The sequence below is a fragment of the Neoarius graeffei genome, chromosome 22, assembly GCF_027579695.1.
Source record: "Neoarius graeffei isolate fNeoGra1 chromosome 22, fNeoGra1.pri, whole genome shotgun sequence".
NCBI classification, from domain to species: Eukaryota; Metazoa; Chordata; class Actinopteri; order Siluriformes; family Ariidae; genus Neoarius; species Neoarius graeffei.
Window position 1 is genome coordinate 18,286,105 of NC_083590.1, and position 16,013 is coordinate 18,302,117.

Sequence of the window (16,013 nt, forward strand, 5' to 3'; positions counted from 1 at the left end):
AAACATGCAGGTTAGGTTAACTGGTGACTCTAAATTGACCGTAGGTGTGAATGAGAGTGTGAATGGTTGTCTGTGTCTGTGTGTCAGCCCTGTGATGACCTGGCGACTTGTCCAGGGTGTACCCCGCCTTTCGCCCATAGTCAGCTGGGATAGGCTCCAGCTTGCCTGCGACCCTGTAGAACAGGATAAAGCGGCGACAGATAATGAGATGAGATGCGTAAAACATGCAGAACAAATATATTAGTCATGAAGTGATCATTTCTCCTCAAAATCACTTTTACTTTCAAGAAATAATTAAAATATCTTTAACAATTAAATATGTGATCATTAAACCTTTAAATTATTGACTTTTTGCTGAATCATTTGCACCTCGAGTAAACTTAATGTCAGTAACAGTGGTAATGTTTGAGTCATTATTAATAATAGCTTGTGATTGGTGAAGAGAATAGAGACAGTCCAACATGAGACATCATCTTCACAACCACTATTACACCAAGATGAAAATCTGTTGATGAAGTGTGTGTCATTGTGTCTCTGCAGGTTGGGTGGTTGTGGTGTCTCAGATGAAGGCTGTGCTGCTCTGAGTTCAGCTCTGAGATCAAACCCCTCACACCTGAGACACCTGGATCTGTCCTTTAATAATCTGGGAGACTCAGGAGTGAAGCGTCTCTGTGCTGTACTGGAGAATCCTCACTGTAAACTGGAGAAACTGGGGTAAGATCATCTCTCTGAGAGTCACATGACCTGCTCCTCAGTAAGACACATTCTCTAATAGTGAGACTGAAGCAGAGGTTTTAGGTTCATCATCAATGTCCTGAGGAGGAAGATTGTTTCTTTTCACTGCACACTGATGATTTGTCACAGAGTCTTTGGGTCAGATGGACGTATGTGAGAAGCTGCAGCACAAAACGGGACTTGATCCGACTGCAGTGTGTCTGAAATCACTGTGAAATTTACTACAACACTGTAACTAATCACACAAACTGCACCTGAGACACAAACTAACTGCCCTCTGTGTGAGCTGCAGGGTTTAAAGCAGCAGTGACATGGTGGAAATGATCTCAGGAATATAGAGTTTAAAACTCAAATGAGACGTTAATGCCATAGAACTGATGCAGAAAATAGGAGCAGAAAATAACTTCCAATAACCTGAAAGCCATGGCAACAATCCTTTAGTTGATGTTGAATTTTTGAAATACATTATTTTAGTAGTAATAATAATAATGATACATGTTAAAGTGCATATCCTGGACCAATTTAGTTTTTTTTTTTTTTAATATATGAAAGTATGTCCGGCGGCACGGTGGTGTAGTGGTTAGCGCTGTCGCCTCACAGCAAGAAGGTCCGGGTTCGAGCCCCGTGGCCGGCGAGGGCTTTTCTGTGCGGAGTTTGCATGTTCTCCCCGTGTCCGCGTGGGTTTCCTCCGGGTGCTCCGGTTTCCCCCACAGTCCAAAGACATGCAGGTTAGGTTAACTGGTGACTCTAAATTGACCGTAGGTGTGAATGTGAGTGTGAATGGTTGTCTGTGTCTATGTGTCAGCCCTGTGATGACCTGGCGACTTGTCCAGGGTGTACCCCACCTTTCGCCCATAGTCAGCTGGGATAGGCTCCAGCTTGCCTGCAACCCTGTAGAAGGATAAAGCAGCTAGAGATAATGAGATGAGAAGTATGTCCCTTTACACACTCATCCAGAAGGGAAATTTTGCACAAGGCCATCTGTCTACAGCAACATAAAATAAAATGTGTCTGGAAAAATCCCAAGGGAGTCTGGAGCCAGATTCGTGACGTCACCTGCAGAAGCACCAGCAGGCTGCGCGAGCTTTGCTCAGTCTCAGTGCACAGCCTGTGTAGACCAAGCGCTCCCATTTCTCTCTCATTGTCCGGTCTTTTGGGAAACGATGAGTACTAATCCCATCATGATTGGTGTTGCTACACCCTCCTACGATACATCTGTTAACCATTTTAATAATTACGCGATAATGTTGAAGAAATTTGCAGAAAACCACCAGGTCGTTTTCTCATAAACAAACCAGCGCTGACGTAGGATTCAGAGGGAGGCGTCCCGCACGCGACGTCACGAAAATCAATGTTTGCCGGGAAATCCAAATGCCAAGTTTTTTCAGAGGTGGACCAATTCGCCTCAAATGGCTTGATTTCAACTGAATTTTTCTGCTATTGCGCAAGGTAAAAAAATTGCACAAAATGCAGAATGTGACAGATATTTGACCAAAGTTTAATCTAAAATAGGAGAATTACATTGATCTTGCTCCTGAATTTACCCATGATATGCACTTTAAAATCGTAAATAATCTTCCAGTCCATCTCTGTCAGTGGTGATTTGCTTTAAGACGACACTGGAAGCCCGGCTTCCCCTCACATTTCATTAAAATGCAGCAATGAAACGTTTCCCAAAGTGTCTCTTTTATTCATCAGTCTTGGTGTCGTTCAATATCACAGTCAAGGCTATTTTATTTGTCATTTCAACCATATACAGTTGGTACAGTACACAGTTAAAACAATAACGTTTCTCCAGGACCATGGTGCTACATTACACATCACAGGACGACAAATCTACAAATACAACATAAAGTGGAAGAATGCAACACTGCAGACAATAAACTACACAAACAACATAAAGTGCGGAGTTGAGTGTGCATAATGAGGTCGTCTATGAGAAGGGTATAAATAAATGTAAACCTTGTGTGTGAGAGACATTGTAAAGCAATAGTGCATTATTGTTGACTGTGTAAAGAGTGTAGTGTGAGTGGTGTGTTCAACAGTCCGTGAGAATCAGACCAGTTCCTCAGAGTTGAGAAGTCTGATGGCATGAGGAATTGAGGTAGTATATGAAAAGGGAAAAAAATAAATGTGAACCGTGTGTGAGAGAGACATTGCAGACATTATTTTAGTGAATCAGAAAAATCTCGGCGTTTTACTGGATAACGCGTTTTTCGTTTGTCCCACCTGGACGCACAGCTTCTTATTAGGATTGGTAGATCTCTCAAAGGGGCGGAACCTTGTAACCAACTGCCAGTCAGTAAATCAGGAAAGAACATGATTGACATCTCAAACTTGAGCATATCGGAGCCTGCAGTGGTGGAATAATTTGTAAATATTGCAAATAAATTGAAAGTATAAAGTTGTTTGATTATTTGCATTAATTTCTGAAATTTATTTGTGATTCTAACTAGTGAACTGTCACTTCCTTATTCAGCGAGCAGCTTAGCTACTTCCATTGCACAAAATGGCAAAAAAAGGCCAAATCCATGGACGCACACACAGAGAGACAGAGAGAGAGAGAGAGAGAGCAGATTCAGTGCTGTTGCTCCTCTGCCTAAGATTGAGGCATCCTGCAAAAATCACACTGAGAGCCCGGCATGTAATACTGAAGGAGGTGAAAGAGAAAGCAGAGGAGAGCAGAACAGCTGCAGAAATCTCTAGAACTCACTAAAGTCTCTGTTCATGTGTCCACTGTCAGAAACAACACTGAACAATCAAACTGTTATAAATTACAAAGAAAGTCTGTTTACAAAACCAATGAAAATCATTTCCATCCTACACTAATCATGTATTCCCATCTCTCTCTCTCTCTCACTCACACACACTCTCTCTCACACACACACACACACACACACACACACACACACACACACACACACACACACACACACACACACACACCTAATTTAAAGACACAAAACAAATGTTGATGTTCATAAACTGAGGCAGTGAAGTGTGTGTCATTGTGTCTCTGCAGGTTGCGGTGTTGTGGTGTCTCAGATGAAGGCTGTGCTGCTCTCGCTTCAGCTCTGAGATCAAACCCCTCACACCTGAGAGAACTGGATCTGTCTGGGAATAAAATCAGAGACTCAGGAAAGGAGCTGCTCTCTGCTCTTAAGGATGATGAACGTTACAAACTACAGACACTCATGTAAGTGATAACCTTTTGAAGCAAATGTCGGGGGGGAGAAGAATAACTTAATATCATTATCATTGTTCTTTAATTTCAGTAAATATCACATGACCAGGACATGAAATGAAAGCAGTTTTAGAAATTTTCACTCTCTTCCACTGTTTCTCAACCACTGCGGCCCATTAGTGGGCTGCGAAGCACCATCTAGTAGCCTGCTAGTCCCCCCCCCAAGTTGAAGTTAAATTTTTTTCTCATAGTAAGGTAAAATTACTGGGTTGCATCCGATGTTACATCCGCCTCATTAAGCTATGGTCGCACTACAGCTCGCGATGCTTTGCAGTGGGTTATCGATGAAAATGAGGCATTTTGGTGGCAATGCATGGTGATGTACACATGAGCTAAAAGTTGTGGTCACACAGCAGGCGAACACTTGATTGTCGTGCGTTTGCGCGCTTGAGTCTGACACAGCTTGAGCGGCTGCGTGTGCTCACGGAGTGTGTTGTGCGCGCACTTGGGACCCAGTCGTTATGGGAAACACCTGACACTGATTTGAGCGCAATCAGCACATGCAGATATGGACACTGTTTTCACAGAGACTTTGCAAAGTATTGTCATTATCACTGTCACATTTGTTTCTAGCCATGTTCATAACGCTGTTTAAATACTCTGCTTTCTGTTCTGCTTTTGTTAAAAATAAATAATAATAAACCCACTTGGAAGACGCTCTGGACACTTACAGTAATACATTTATGCCTGAAGACTACAGCTGACTTGCTAACTTTAGGACTGCAGTTATCATGAACAGTTTATAACTTCAACAAAACCGACTTCATGTTAAATCTGTAATGAATTTCCTGGTTACACAGTTATACTTTGTGACTCTGTAGGATACAGTTATAGAAGCGAGGTATTTATAATCATGCTATCTGTTATCACCCAGATGAGGATGGGTTCCCTTTTGAGTCTGGTTCCTCTCAAGGTTTCTTCTTCGTGTCGTCTGAGGGAGTTATTTTCTTGCCACCGTTGCCACAGGCTTGATCGTTGGGGATAAATTAGGGTTAAAATTAGCTCATGTTTAAAGTCTTTAATTCTCTGTAAAGCTGCTTTGCGACAGTGTCGACTGTTAAAAGCGCAATACAAATAAACTTGGCTTAAATATCACGCCTGCTAATAAATAATGCATTCTTCCTGCACTTAGATCCGTCTACTGCCGTCTGTCTTGTAGTGTCCTGATCCCCAGATCTTTAACTCAGCCGCATATAAAAAGTTGTACACGTCCATGCTCTTCCAGGTTCTCATCTGTGTGTGTGTGTGTGTGTGTGTGTGTGTGTGTGTGTGTGTAGAACGATGTCTGCAGCACCAGGTAGTTTGAGATGTCGGGGAACTCAACGGATGGATAATTTTCCAACTAGTAGGAAAAATCCTTCTTTGTTAGCGTGTAAGGGTCTATCCCATTGAGTGGGTTCTATATCCACTTCTTTTGAGTGTACTTCTCGGTCTTAATAACTTGTTTGTTTGTGGTATGCAAACATGGCAATAAGTTCTTGTGTTAAAAGACCAGACTCCACTTTTGGATCATTAATCCCTTTTGACTGAGAATGTCCTGCATGGTTTTATGTTCACTTCTGGCACATTCATACAGTTTTAAATACAATACCTACAATTAAAAACAGTTTGCTTTTATTGTATTTATTTAATTCTTGGGCTCCAATCTGTAACAGGGAGTGATATCGCATCCCATTAATACACTTTACAATAGATTATTAGATTCTGATAGAATAGATGAGCCAAAATAATTGGGGATCTTTTTTAATGAGCCCCGACTCGTTACAAGTATGACTAGGTGGGCCTGAAAGTAGAAAAGGTTGAGAACCCCTGCTCTATTCTATTTAATCCGACTTTTTCCTCCTAGTTGTCTTTAAGGCTGTTTGTTGTTCAGTAAAATTGATTTAAAATTGATCTGAAAGCAGAAGATGGAGTCAGTCAGAGTCTCCAAAATGTCCCGTCTGAGTGCATGAGAGTGATTGTAAATGAGCACCTCGTCTCCTTGTGACACCCTGCTGTCTCTGACTTCATCCTGCTGCTTTTGTCTGAATAAGATGTTCTCGGCTTTTCCGTTTCTGATCAGCAGCACACTTTCTTCTCAACTCTCCTCAAAACTCAGTAAAATGATCATCTTAGAAAAGCAGGGGCCCCAAATTTGAACTCTGCGGAACCCCACAGACAATATGTCTAGGAGGAGAAAGAACACCATTAACTATCTGAGACCGGCCTGTCAAATATGACTGAAACGACTTAATAGATGCACCATTCAGACCAATAGCTTGCAGTTTCATCAGTAAGATCTCATGATCGACAATGTCGAAGGCCTTTTGCAAATCCAATAACACCATTCCAGTGTAATTTCCTGAGTCCATCTGCTTCCGAATATAATCGGTCAAGTGGATGAGACGGGTATCAGAAGAGAAAGATGGTCGAAAACCAGATTGATATTCATAACAAACTCTTTTGTTGGAGATGGTCATATAACTGGTTATAACTGTCTGTCTCCAGAACCTTTGACACCACAGAGAGGATGGAGACTGGTCTATAGTTGCCAATCCCAGTTTTACTATTCTTTTTGTACAGAGGTGCACCCCGTTTTTTTGTTGTTTTTTTTTCTAATATCCTGACATCTTCATAAATTTTAACTTTTTTGTTCCTTTGACCTTCTCACAGCTTTTGTTCTTCTCCATGCTGTAGCGCTTTTTTACTTATTTACTTACTTACTTAGTCAGACAGGGAGAGACAACAGTACATGTCCAGTCTGTAAATCACTGGCACCAGGAACAAATAAGGAGCACCTGGGAACGAACACACACACACACACACACACACACACACACACACACACACACACACACACACAAAAACCACACTGTTGGCCAACAAGCTCATCATGAGTATCTCCATAAAACTCCTTCAGCACTGGGCTGTGATCATTTCAGTCACTCACTAATTAGAGAACAAATCAAAATGTCTGATCTGTTCAGATAAATATGACTCTGCCTTGAACTCTGCCTGCTTCATCTAAACCTGACTTTTGAAACTCTTTTCCTTTCTCCTCTTATAAATATTTGAGATCAGACTCTTATTTCCCGATTTGGTGATCAGATTTGATGTTGCGTGTTTATCCCATGTGTCAGTGATGACGTGCACAGCAGGCAACTCAAATCCGAACAGCTCGAACTGTGAATTACTGTTACAGCATTTCAGTGTGTTGTCGACTCGGAGTTTGTACTTTTGTCATTTATGAAAATGAAATGGTGCAGTGAAAGATTTGAGGACCTGTTTGATCATTTGTGTGAGTTTATTATGTATTATTTTATTTCCTTCAGTATCAGATGTGATGCAATTAAAGGGAGAAGCGCTGAAGCTCTGGTCTCAGTGCTCAACTCAGAAACCTCCAGTCTGAGAGAACTGCATCTGACTGTGAAGACACTGGATCTGTCTCGGAATAAACTAGAAGACTCAGGAGTGAAGCGTCTCTGTGCTGTACTGGAGAATCCTCACTGTAAAGTGGAGACACTGGGGTAAGATCATCTCTCTGAGAGTCACAATAACTCACTAAAGCAGCAGTTAATAGTTGTATACAGTGTTGTTTATCAATTAAAATTTTCTGTAAAAGTAAAACATGCAGAACAAATATATTAGTCATGAAGTGATCATTTCTCCTCAGAATCACTTTTACTTTCAAGAAATAATTAAAATATCTTTAACAATTTAAATATGTGATCATTAAACCTTTAAAAGGATAGTTCGGGATTTTTGACATGAATCTGTATGGCATCCCCATCAATAGTGTCGTGCAAACACACTGACTTACCCCTGACAGCATCCTGAGAGTCCAGTTCTTGTCCGGTTTTGGTCCAGACGAAAGTAGTCCGGCAAGTTTGTTGGGGTCACGAAAGTAAAACGTTTTTCGTCTCAAAACAGTATGTGTTCAAAAGAGTGATATATTTGCATCACAAAACCGTTGCCAAATAAAAAGTCAGACCTCGAAATCGCTTGGCACTATTTTCTCTCCCTCGGTATCACTGCGCGCTGCCGCCAGGTGACAGCCACGGCTGTTTCATTCATTGTTTTAGTGATGGGAATTTCGGCTCTTTTTCGGGAGCCGGCTCTTTTGGCTCTTCTTGCTATAAGGAGCCGGCTCTTTCGGCTCCCAAACGGCTCCTGAGATTTTATTTTTGATTTATTTGCTGCAATTAACTAGTTGATTACATTATTATTTATATTTTATCAATAGGATGTTTTCCATTTTATTTTTTAGTTTTTGTAGCCATTTTAAAGCTTTGTAAAGTATAGCAATGTAACAATGTTCTAGCTATAGAAATAAAACTTACCAATTAATAAATTATTTTCTCACAAACAATGCAAAACTGTGTTATATTACCAATATAAAATACACAGAAGACATCAACTGTTTATCCTTTATGGCTTTATTTCACACTCGACCTTGAACAAAATGCCACAAAATAAATTATGAAGTATAAATCAGGCCTAAGAAACTATGAAGCAAAGTTGGAAATTATTTTAACAAACACAGAACAATGTGCAACAAAATATGTGGCACCTTGAGCGCATGTAAAAAGAGAAAAAAGTGCCGCACTCTGCTCCACCAGTAATGAGAAGCCGCTGGAACAGCAAATATGCTCCTGTTATAATGACTGCTGTCTCGTTGTATACCGCAGATTAATCTGGCCATGCCAAGGCGGTTGCCGACCGAACCTGTCAATTTATGAGCGACAGTTTATATCATGAGCTTTAGGAATTCACGGCAACAAAACAATGATCATGGTTGTCAAATAGACAATCATCCTTCAGCTGAGCTGAACTCTGTCTCTCTCTCTCTCTCTCTCTGAGGCACCTAAGGACAAAAAACTAATTCAGCTCCCCAACTCGGCTCCCACCAAAGAGCCGGCTCCCGTCGTTCACTTCAAAGAGCCGGCTCTTTGAACCGGATCGTTCGCGACCGACACATCACTACATTGTTTACTGCTAGCAAAGTTAGCGACAACATGTCTGACTACGACGGTGAAATGTGTGCGGAGATTCAGCCACATCTTTGTTGCTACAGCCTGGATAGTCGCAAGTGCGCACCATTTTCACAAATATATTATTGCATAGGTTATAGAAGGTGATAAATTTGTCGCTGTTCTTGCTCTCAAATTAGCTTGTTAGTGCCGCTGATCTGAACTCCTAATCACTGCTAAACAATGGGAAAGGTGTTGATTCCTGCGCAGATGTCAACATGACAGCGCGCAGTGATACCGAGGGAGAGAAAATAGTGCCAAGCGATTTCGAGGTCTGACTTTTTATTTGGCAACGGTTTTGTGATGCAAATATATCACTCTTTTGAACACGTACTGTTTTGAGACGAAAAACATTTTACTTTCGTGACCCCAACAAACTTGCTGGACTACTTTCGTCTGGACCAAAACTGGACAAGAACTGGACTCGCAGGATGCTGTCAGGGGTAAGTCAGTGTGTTTGCACGACACTATTGATGGGGATGCCATACAGATTCATGTCAAAAATCCCGAACTATCCTTTTAAATTATTGACTTTTTGCTGAATCATTTGCACCTCGAGTAAACTTAATGTCAGTAACAGTGGGAATGTTTGAGTCATTATTAATAATAGCTTGTGATTGGTGAAGAGAATAGAGACAGTCCAACATGAGAGACATCATCTTCACAACCACTATTACACCAAGATGAAAATCTGTTGATGAAGTGTGTGTCATTGTGTCTCTGCAGGTTGTGTCGTTGTGGTGTCTCAGATGGAGGCTGTGCTGCTCTCAGTTCAGCTCTGAGATCAAACCCCTCACACCTGAGACAACTGAATCTGTCCTTTAATAATCTGGGAGACTCAGGAGTGAAGCGTCTCTGTGCTGGACTGGAGAATCCTCACTGTAAACTGGAGACACTGGGGTAAGATCATCTCTCTGAGAGTCACATGACCTGCTCCTCAGTAAGACACATTCTCTAATAGTGAGACTGAAGCAGAGGTTTTAGGTTCATCATCAATGTCCTGAGGAGGAAGATTGTTTCTTTTCACTGCACACTGATGATTTGTCACAGAGTCTTTGGGTCAGATGGACGTATGTGAGAAGCTGCAGCACAAAACGGGACTTGATCCGACTGCAATCTGTCAAACGTATTATTATTTAAGAAATTAATTAAAATTAATAATCGCCAGATTAAAAAATGTTCCCATCTGACCATCTCAGATTTGCTTTATATGTTTTTGTATAATGTCACTGTTCTCAATTAATAGTAGGTTAATTCCAGGCTTGTATCTGCATTAGTTTCTGAGATCTCAAGGCTTTTAACAGGCAGCGTGGCTCAAATTTTACTGTAAAAACAAGTGCAACAGAAAAACATTACTCAGTTCCGTTCATCAATATTTTTAACTATTCTTTTGAGTTCAAGCCTCAACACCAGGCATTGCCCGAATGCCCGATTTGCCCAACCAAGATATTCGGGCAGAAATATTTTAGTGAGTTAGGCCTGTTCGGGCACACCTATGGTCGGCTTCTTTAAGCACAAAAATGATTTTCGAGCGAGTACATTACAAAAAACAAGACGTATTAACCAGCATCCTCACCTCCCCTGTGATCGCCGTTTTGGTTTTTTTCTTCCTGATTTGTAACTGTGGTTCTGATTTGGCTCACTTCAGGCGCGTGCGCATTTGTGCTTTTCATCACTGCGAGTGGTTGCTGGTGCCCTCTACGTTTTCCCGGGTTGACTTTAGGACGTCCACATTTAATTTAATACACTTGATATTTAATTCCGTGCTGAGCCTAATTGCAACGAAATTTTGTTTGGTGTACACTTGTTGCATACTGAATAACAATAAAGGTTGTCTGAGCCTAATATAGACCCCTTGCACTGATGTCACATTTACCTTAGCAACCATCGCTACCCTGTGCCTGCGGGGCAAGCGAACTTTGTTCAAATACTGAAGCCAAGCAAAAATGTTTGCCGTCCGTTGCTGTTGCCCAAAGAAAACTACAGCTAAAAAAGCTCTACTACTGGATTACTTGGATAATCTGTCAAACCGAAGCGAAGGATAGATGTATGCAGAAATTAGTTTCTTGGCGGTTATGATCCGTACAAAATTCCTCAGAATGACTGGAGTGACAGTGCAGATTTGTGGCCTGGCATTAGCTATATGTTGGAATTTACCTTCTTTTCCCCGAAGAGTCCTGACACGGAAGAACAGTTTAAAAAAACAAAGCAAGAAAACCTTCTTTGTGTAAAGACTTTTTCCCGACTTCAGCTTTTGGGAACAGAATGTTGCAAAAGCCAAAGCATTTACTCTCAAAGGACTCCAACCTGAACTGTGGGCTGGATGGTATCCCCACCCCTCCATGTCTCAGCAACCCCAAGGACATGTAGTTACGCAGCTGTCTGCACGCTGTCATTTATACAGTGATGCTTATTATTGTTAAAACAATATCTGAAGTGTTATCTGTAAAATAACATATCTTGCTCTCGACTTTCAGACAATGTTGTAAGATTTTATTTTAATTTTATCTAATAGTGGACGGTACAGTAATTATTAACACTAACAGAATCGGCACATTCCAGTTATAGCTGTAGTCATACAGTAACTAAAATTATTCTTGAAATAATAATTTCAATAAATGGTTAATGTTCAGTTCCCTCTTCATTTATTCTCTATTCAAAGGCACAACTGAGTCACACAGGTTGATCAGTGTGTAACGGACAATAACAATTTTATCCAAAATAGTTTTTCCTGCCTTCGTCGATTTATTTCCATTTCACATGTGTGCAGCTGTTGTAAAGTTCAGTGTGTGTGTGTGTAGAACTCTTTCGAACTAGGGGTGCATTACTACACTCTGACTCCATGGGGACATTTTGCACAGGACTGTATTCCTCCTGATATCAGAAACAAAGCTCCAGCTCTCTCTGCTCTTAATCTGTGCTGTTCTTTCAGGATTTATCGCTCATGTCGCTCCTTGTTGGTTTTTTTATGTTCGAGTTGTTTGAAACCAATCTGGGTTTTCTGTGTCGAAGCAGGAAGCGGCTTCACCTGTAAGAAAATCAAACACTTTCATGAAGGAGCTAACCTGAATGCGAGCAGAAAAAATAAAAGGAGATTCTTTCGCAAAGTCTTCCATCCTCACTTCTGACTTTCTCATCTCATTATCTCTAGCCGCTTTATCCTTCTACAGGGTTGCAGGCAAGCTGGAGCCTATCCCAGCTGACTACGGGCGAAAGGCGGGGTACACCCTGGACAAGTCGCCAGGTCATCACAGGGCTGACACATAGACACAGACAACCATTCACACTCACATTCACACCTACGGTCAATTTAGAGTCACCAGTTAACCTAACCTGCATGTCTTTGGACTGTGGGGGAAACCGGAGCACCCGGAGGAAACCCACGCGGACACGGTGAGAACATGCAAACTCCACACAGAAAGGCCCTCGCCGGCCCCGGGGCTCGAACCCAGGACCTTCTTGCTGTGAGGCGACAGCGCTAACCACTACACCACCGTGCTGCCCCTTCTGACTTTCTGTTTTTTAAAAATACATTTTAAATGCAATCACAAATTTCTCTGGAGTTTTCAGGTTTAGCGCTTCTCGTCGTATTCTCTTTAACCACTCATTTCTTTGTTGTTCTTGAAGCATTTGCTTCTCTTTGTTGACATTTTTCTTGATAGCGGGGAGATGGTAATGCCTTTTATCTATTTCTCTGTTTGAACAACCAAAAACAGCGCAAAATGAACCATACTGAAGAAAGATTAAGCCTTCCTTACATGCGTGACGTCATGTGCAAGGGGTCTTTAAAAAAGCTAGTGGTAAATACATGTGAAGATGAGGAGGACAGGTTTAAACAACATGCATGATGGGCCAATCAGAATTTTCGGGCAAAAGGAAATTTTGAGGGGCAAAAGATTTTTTGAGGGCATTTACCCTGCAGGGCAAAAAGTGTCAAAAGTTAATGTTGAGGCCTGGAGTTGCATGAAATTTTCAAGGATTGGGTGAAATGTCGAGTTTCAGTGATTAGAGAACACCCAGCCCTGAGGTGGATATAAATAATTTTGTTTGTTTGTTTTTCTGCACAGTATATTGTTGATGAAATTAAATAATGAAGATGAGCTCAAAGTGCAGACCTTCAGCTTTATTTTTGATGAAACTTGCATCCAGATTGGGCGACTGGTGTTGAAATTACAGCACTGTTTATATGTGGTTCCTCTTTTTGAGGGATAAAAAGTAATTAGACAAACGAACATCATAAATTACACTGACATTTTTATTCCTCCGACACTGAGAGGTGAAACCGCTATGTTTTCGGTAGGGGTGCAACGATTCACCGATGCATCGCGATACTTTCGCCACGATACGATATGTATCGCCGGCCAAAACGAATCGTGATACACGACGATACTAACTCATTTTCCGCATGTAGAGACTATATTATACTCAAAACAATTATAGTCGGGCGTGATCGTCGAAATGACACGAAAGGTGGGTATTTATTTGGAAACATTTGGGAAATTGACATATGCCGCTCTCGTCATTTCGAACACGGTAACAAATTCAATACCGTGTCCGAGGTATTCGCGCTTGCGCAGTAGATCGTGTGCTTCCGTGTGCATTCGGTTGATTGCAGGACTTAATTGTTACTAACAATTAAGTCCTGCAATCAATTTATCATACACTGTACTCACACACGGACTGGCCATCGGGAGTAGCGGGAGTTTTCCCGGTGGGCCGGTGGTTCAGCGTGGGCCGGCGGAGAAAAAAAAAAAAAAACAGTTGCGCCCTGGCCTTTAATATGATAAGCAATGTTAACAGTTTCTTTAAGAAACTGTTAACATTGCTTATTACAGTTGCGCGCTGGCCTTTAATATGATAAGCAATGTTAACAGTTTCTTAAAGAAACTGTTAACATTGCTTATCATATTAAAGGCCAGCCCGCAACTGTTTTTTTTTTTTTTTCTCCGCCGGCCCACGCTGAACCACCGGCCCACCGGGAAAACTCCCGCTACTCCCAATGGCCAGTCCGTGTGTGACCGTACTCAATATGCTAACGATGATAAGCTACTAAGTTCAGAGTGATCAACTTTTACGTGCGGGGCAGTTTCAATACCGTGTCCGAGGTATTCGCGCTTGCGCAGTAGATCGTGCGCTTCCGTGTGCATTCGGTTCTGTCCCAGTGGCTAGATGGGCTAAGAGCTAATGGAGACATACCCGAGAGACTTCCAGCTGTAATTGTAGCAAAAGCTGGCTCTATAAAGTATTGACTTTTGGGGTGGGGTGAATACCTATGCACACTCTAGATTTCTGTTTTTTCATCTTAATTATGGTTTTTGTCACAATAAAACAACAGTTTTCACCTTTAAAGTGGCAGGTATGTTGTGTAAATCAAATGGTGCTAACCCGCCAAAAATCAGGGAGCCCTGTGCATAATCGTAGTTGCTCCATATAGGCCATTTTTGACATTTTCACACCAGTTTGTCGTGTATCATTGTGTATCGCGATACGTATCGTATCGTGACCCTAATATCGTGATACGTATCGTATCGTGGCCTAATGTATTGTTGCAGCCTTAGTTTTCGGGTTTTCTGCCCATTTTTTCTGAAATTCTTGTTCGCACGCTGTCTCAAGAACGAGTGGCTGAATGTTTGTAGGATTTATATGGAATAATCATTGTTTACTTCTCTGATTCTACAATAATATAAATCTATAGTGTTCTATAAATGCACTCTGTAGACTCTGGAGAAACAAGTTTATTGCCCCTGTGTAGTGCACTATAAGTCTAGTAGAGAACCATCTGAGATTCAGTCTCTCTCTCTCTCTCTGATTAAAGTTCATGGTCTCTCTGCTGTTCTCTGTTCAGCTTCAGCTGCTAATGGTTTAATATCACACACAACAGAGGAGAGAGACTCAATATAACACTCAGTATTATCATTATTAATTACACTGTTAATGAGAATAAACAGGTGATATTAAATCATGACATTCTGAATAATAAAATTAATTTTACACTCCTCATCTTTAAAGTAAGAATTAAACCAAGATGAAAATCTGTTGATGAAGTGTGTGTCATTGTGTCTCTGCAGGTTGTGTGGTTGTGGTGTCTCAGATGAAGGCTGTGCTGCTCTGAGATCAAACCCCTCACACCTGAGACAACTGGATCTGACTGATAATAATCTGGGAGACTCAGGAGTGAAGCGTCTGTGTGCTCTACTGGAGAATCCTCACTGTAAACTGGAGACACTGGGGTAAGATCATCTCTCTGAGAGTCACATGACCTGCTCCTCAGTAAGACACATTCTCTAATAGTGAGACTGAAGCAGAGGTTTTAGGTTCATCATCAATGTCCTGAGGAGGAAGATTGTTTCTTTTCACTGCACACTGATGATTTGTCACAGAGTCTTTGGGTCAGATGGACGTATGTGAGAAGCTGCAGCACAAAAAATGACTAGATCTGACTGCAGTGTGTCTGAAATGTATTTTTTCTTTTAGAAATTTAATTAAAATCATAATCACCAGATTGGAAAAAAAAAAAAAGTTTCCAACTGGTAATCTCAGATTTGCTTCAAACTTTTTGAATAATGTCACAGTTCCCGATAAATAGTGAAAAATTCCGGACTTGTATCTGCATTAGTTTCTGAGATGTAGAGGACAGAAGATCCAAAGTCATTTTTTAAGCTATTTATTTCTTGTTACATGAAATTATCAGGGTTTGTGTGAAAAGTAGTTTCAGTGTTATTTTTTAAAGTTCACACGGGCCGAATGAAACGAGGCAGTGAGCCGTATTTTGGCCTTCAGGCTTTAGGTTTGACACGAGATGGAATTGATTTACTAGATAATGTGATCCTAAAAAAGTCTTGATGCAGTGCAGGGACAGTTTTAGGGTGGGGCATATCCCAACGCAGGACCCCCCCCTAAATCCAGCCCTGATTTAGATATGAATCTAAATAATTTTAATTGTTTGTTTTTCTGCACAGTATATTGTTGATGAAATTAAATAATGAAGATGAGCTCAAAGTGGGGCGGCACGGTGGTGTAGTGGT

The 16,013-nt window shown here is 41.2% G+C and overlaps 1 protein-coding gene across 25 annotated transcripts in view; it reads left to right on the forward strand.

The window, feature by feature from the left end:
• The window catches only part of LOC132870726 (protein NLRC5-like), a 930,547-nt gene that overhangs the window by 537,348 nt on the left and 377,186 nt on the right, over positions 1-16,013 (forward strand). For 18 of the 25 annotated variants that reach the window (XM_060904521.1, XM_060904519.1, XM_060904524.1 and 15 more), the window contains 4 exons: positions 541-714; positions 3,758-3,931; positions 7,291-7,485; positions 9,715-9,888. The exons of 1 other annotated variant lie outside the window; for it this stretch is intronic. In XM_060904521.1, coding sequence (XP_060760504.1) covers positions 541-714; positions 3,758-3,931; positions 7,291-7,485; positions 9,715-9,888 — 717 coding nt within the window. Of the gene's footprint in view, positions 1-540; positions 715-3,757; positions 3,932-5,256; positions 5,325-7,290; positions 7,486-9,714; positions 9,889-12,704; positions 12,730-15,056; positions 15,219-16,013 lie in introns of those variants that run through there. 6 more of the 25 variants (XM_060904530.1, XM_060904537.1, XM_060904535.1 and 3 more) reach the window with 4 other exon arrangements.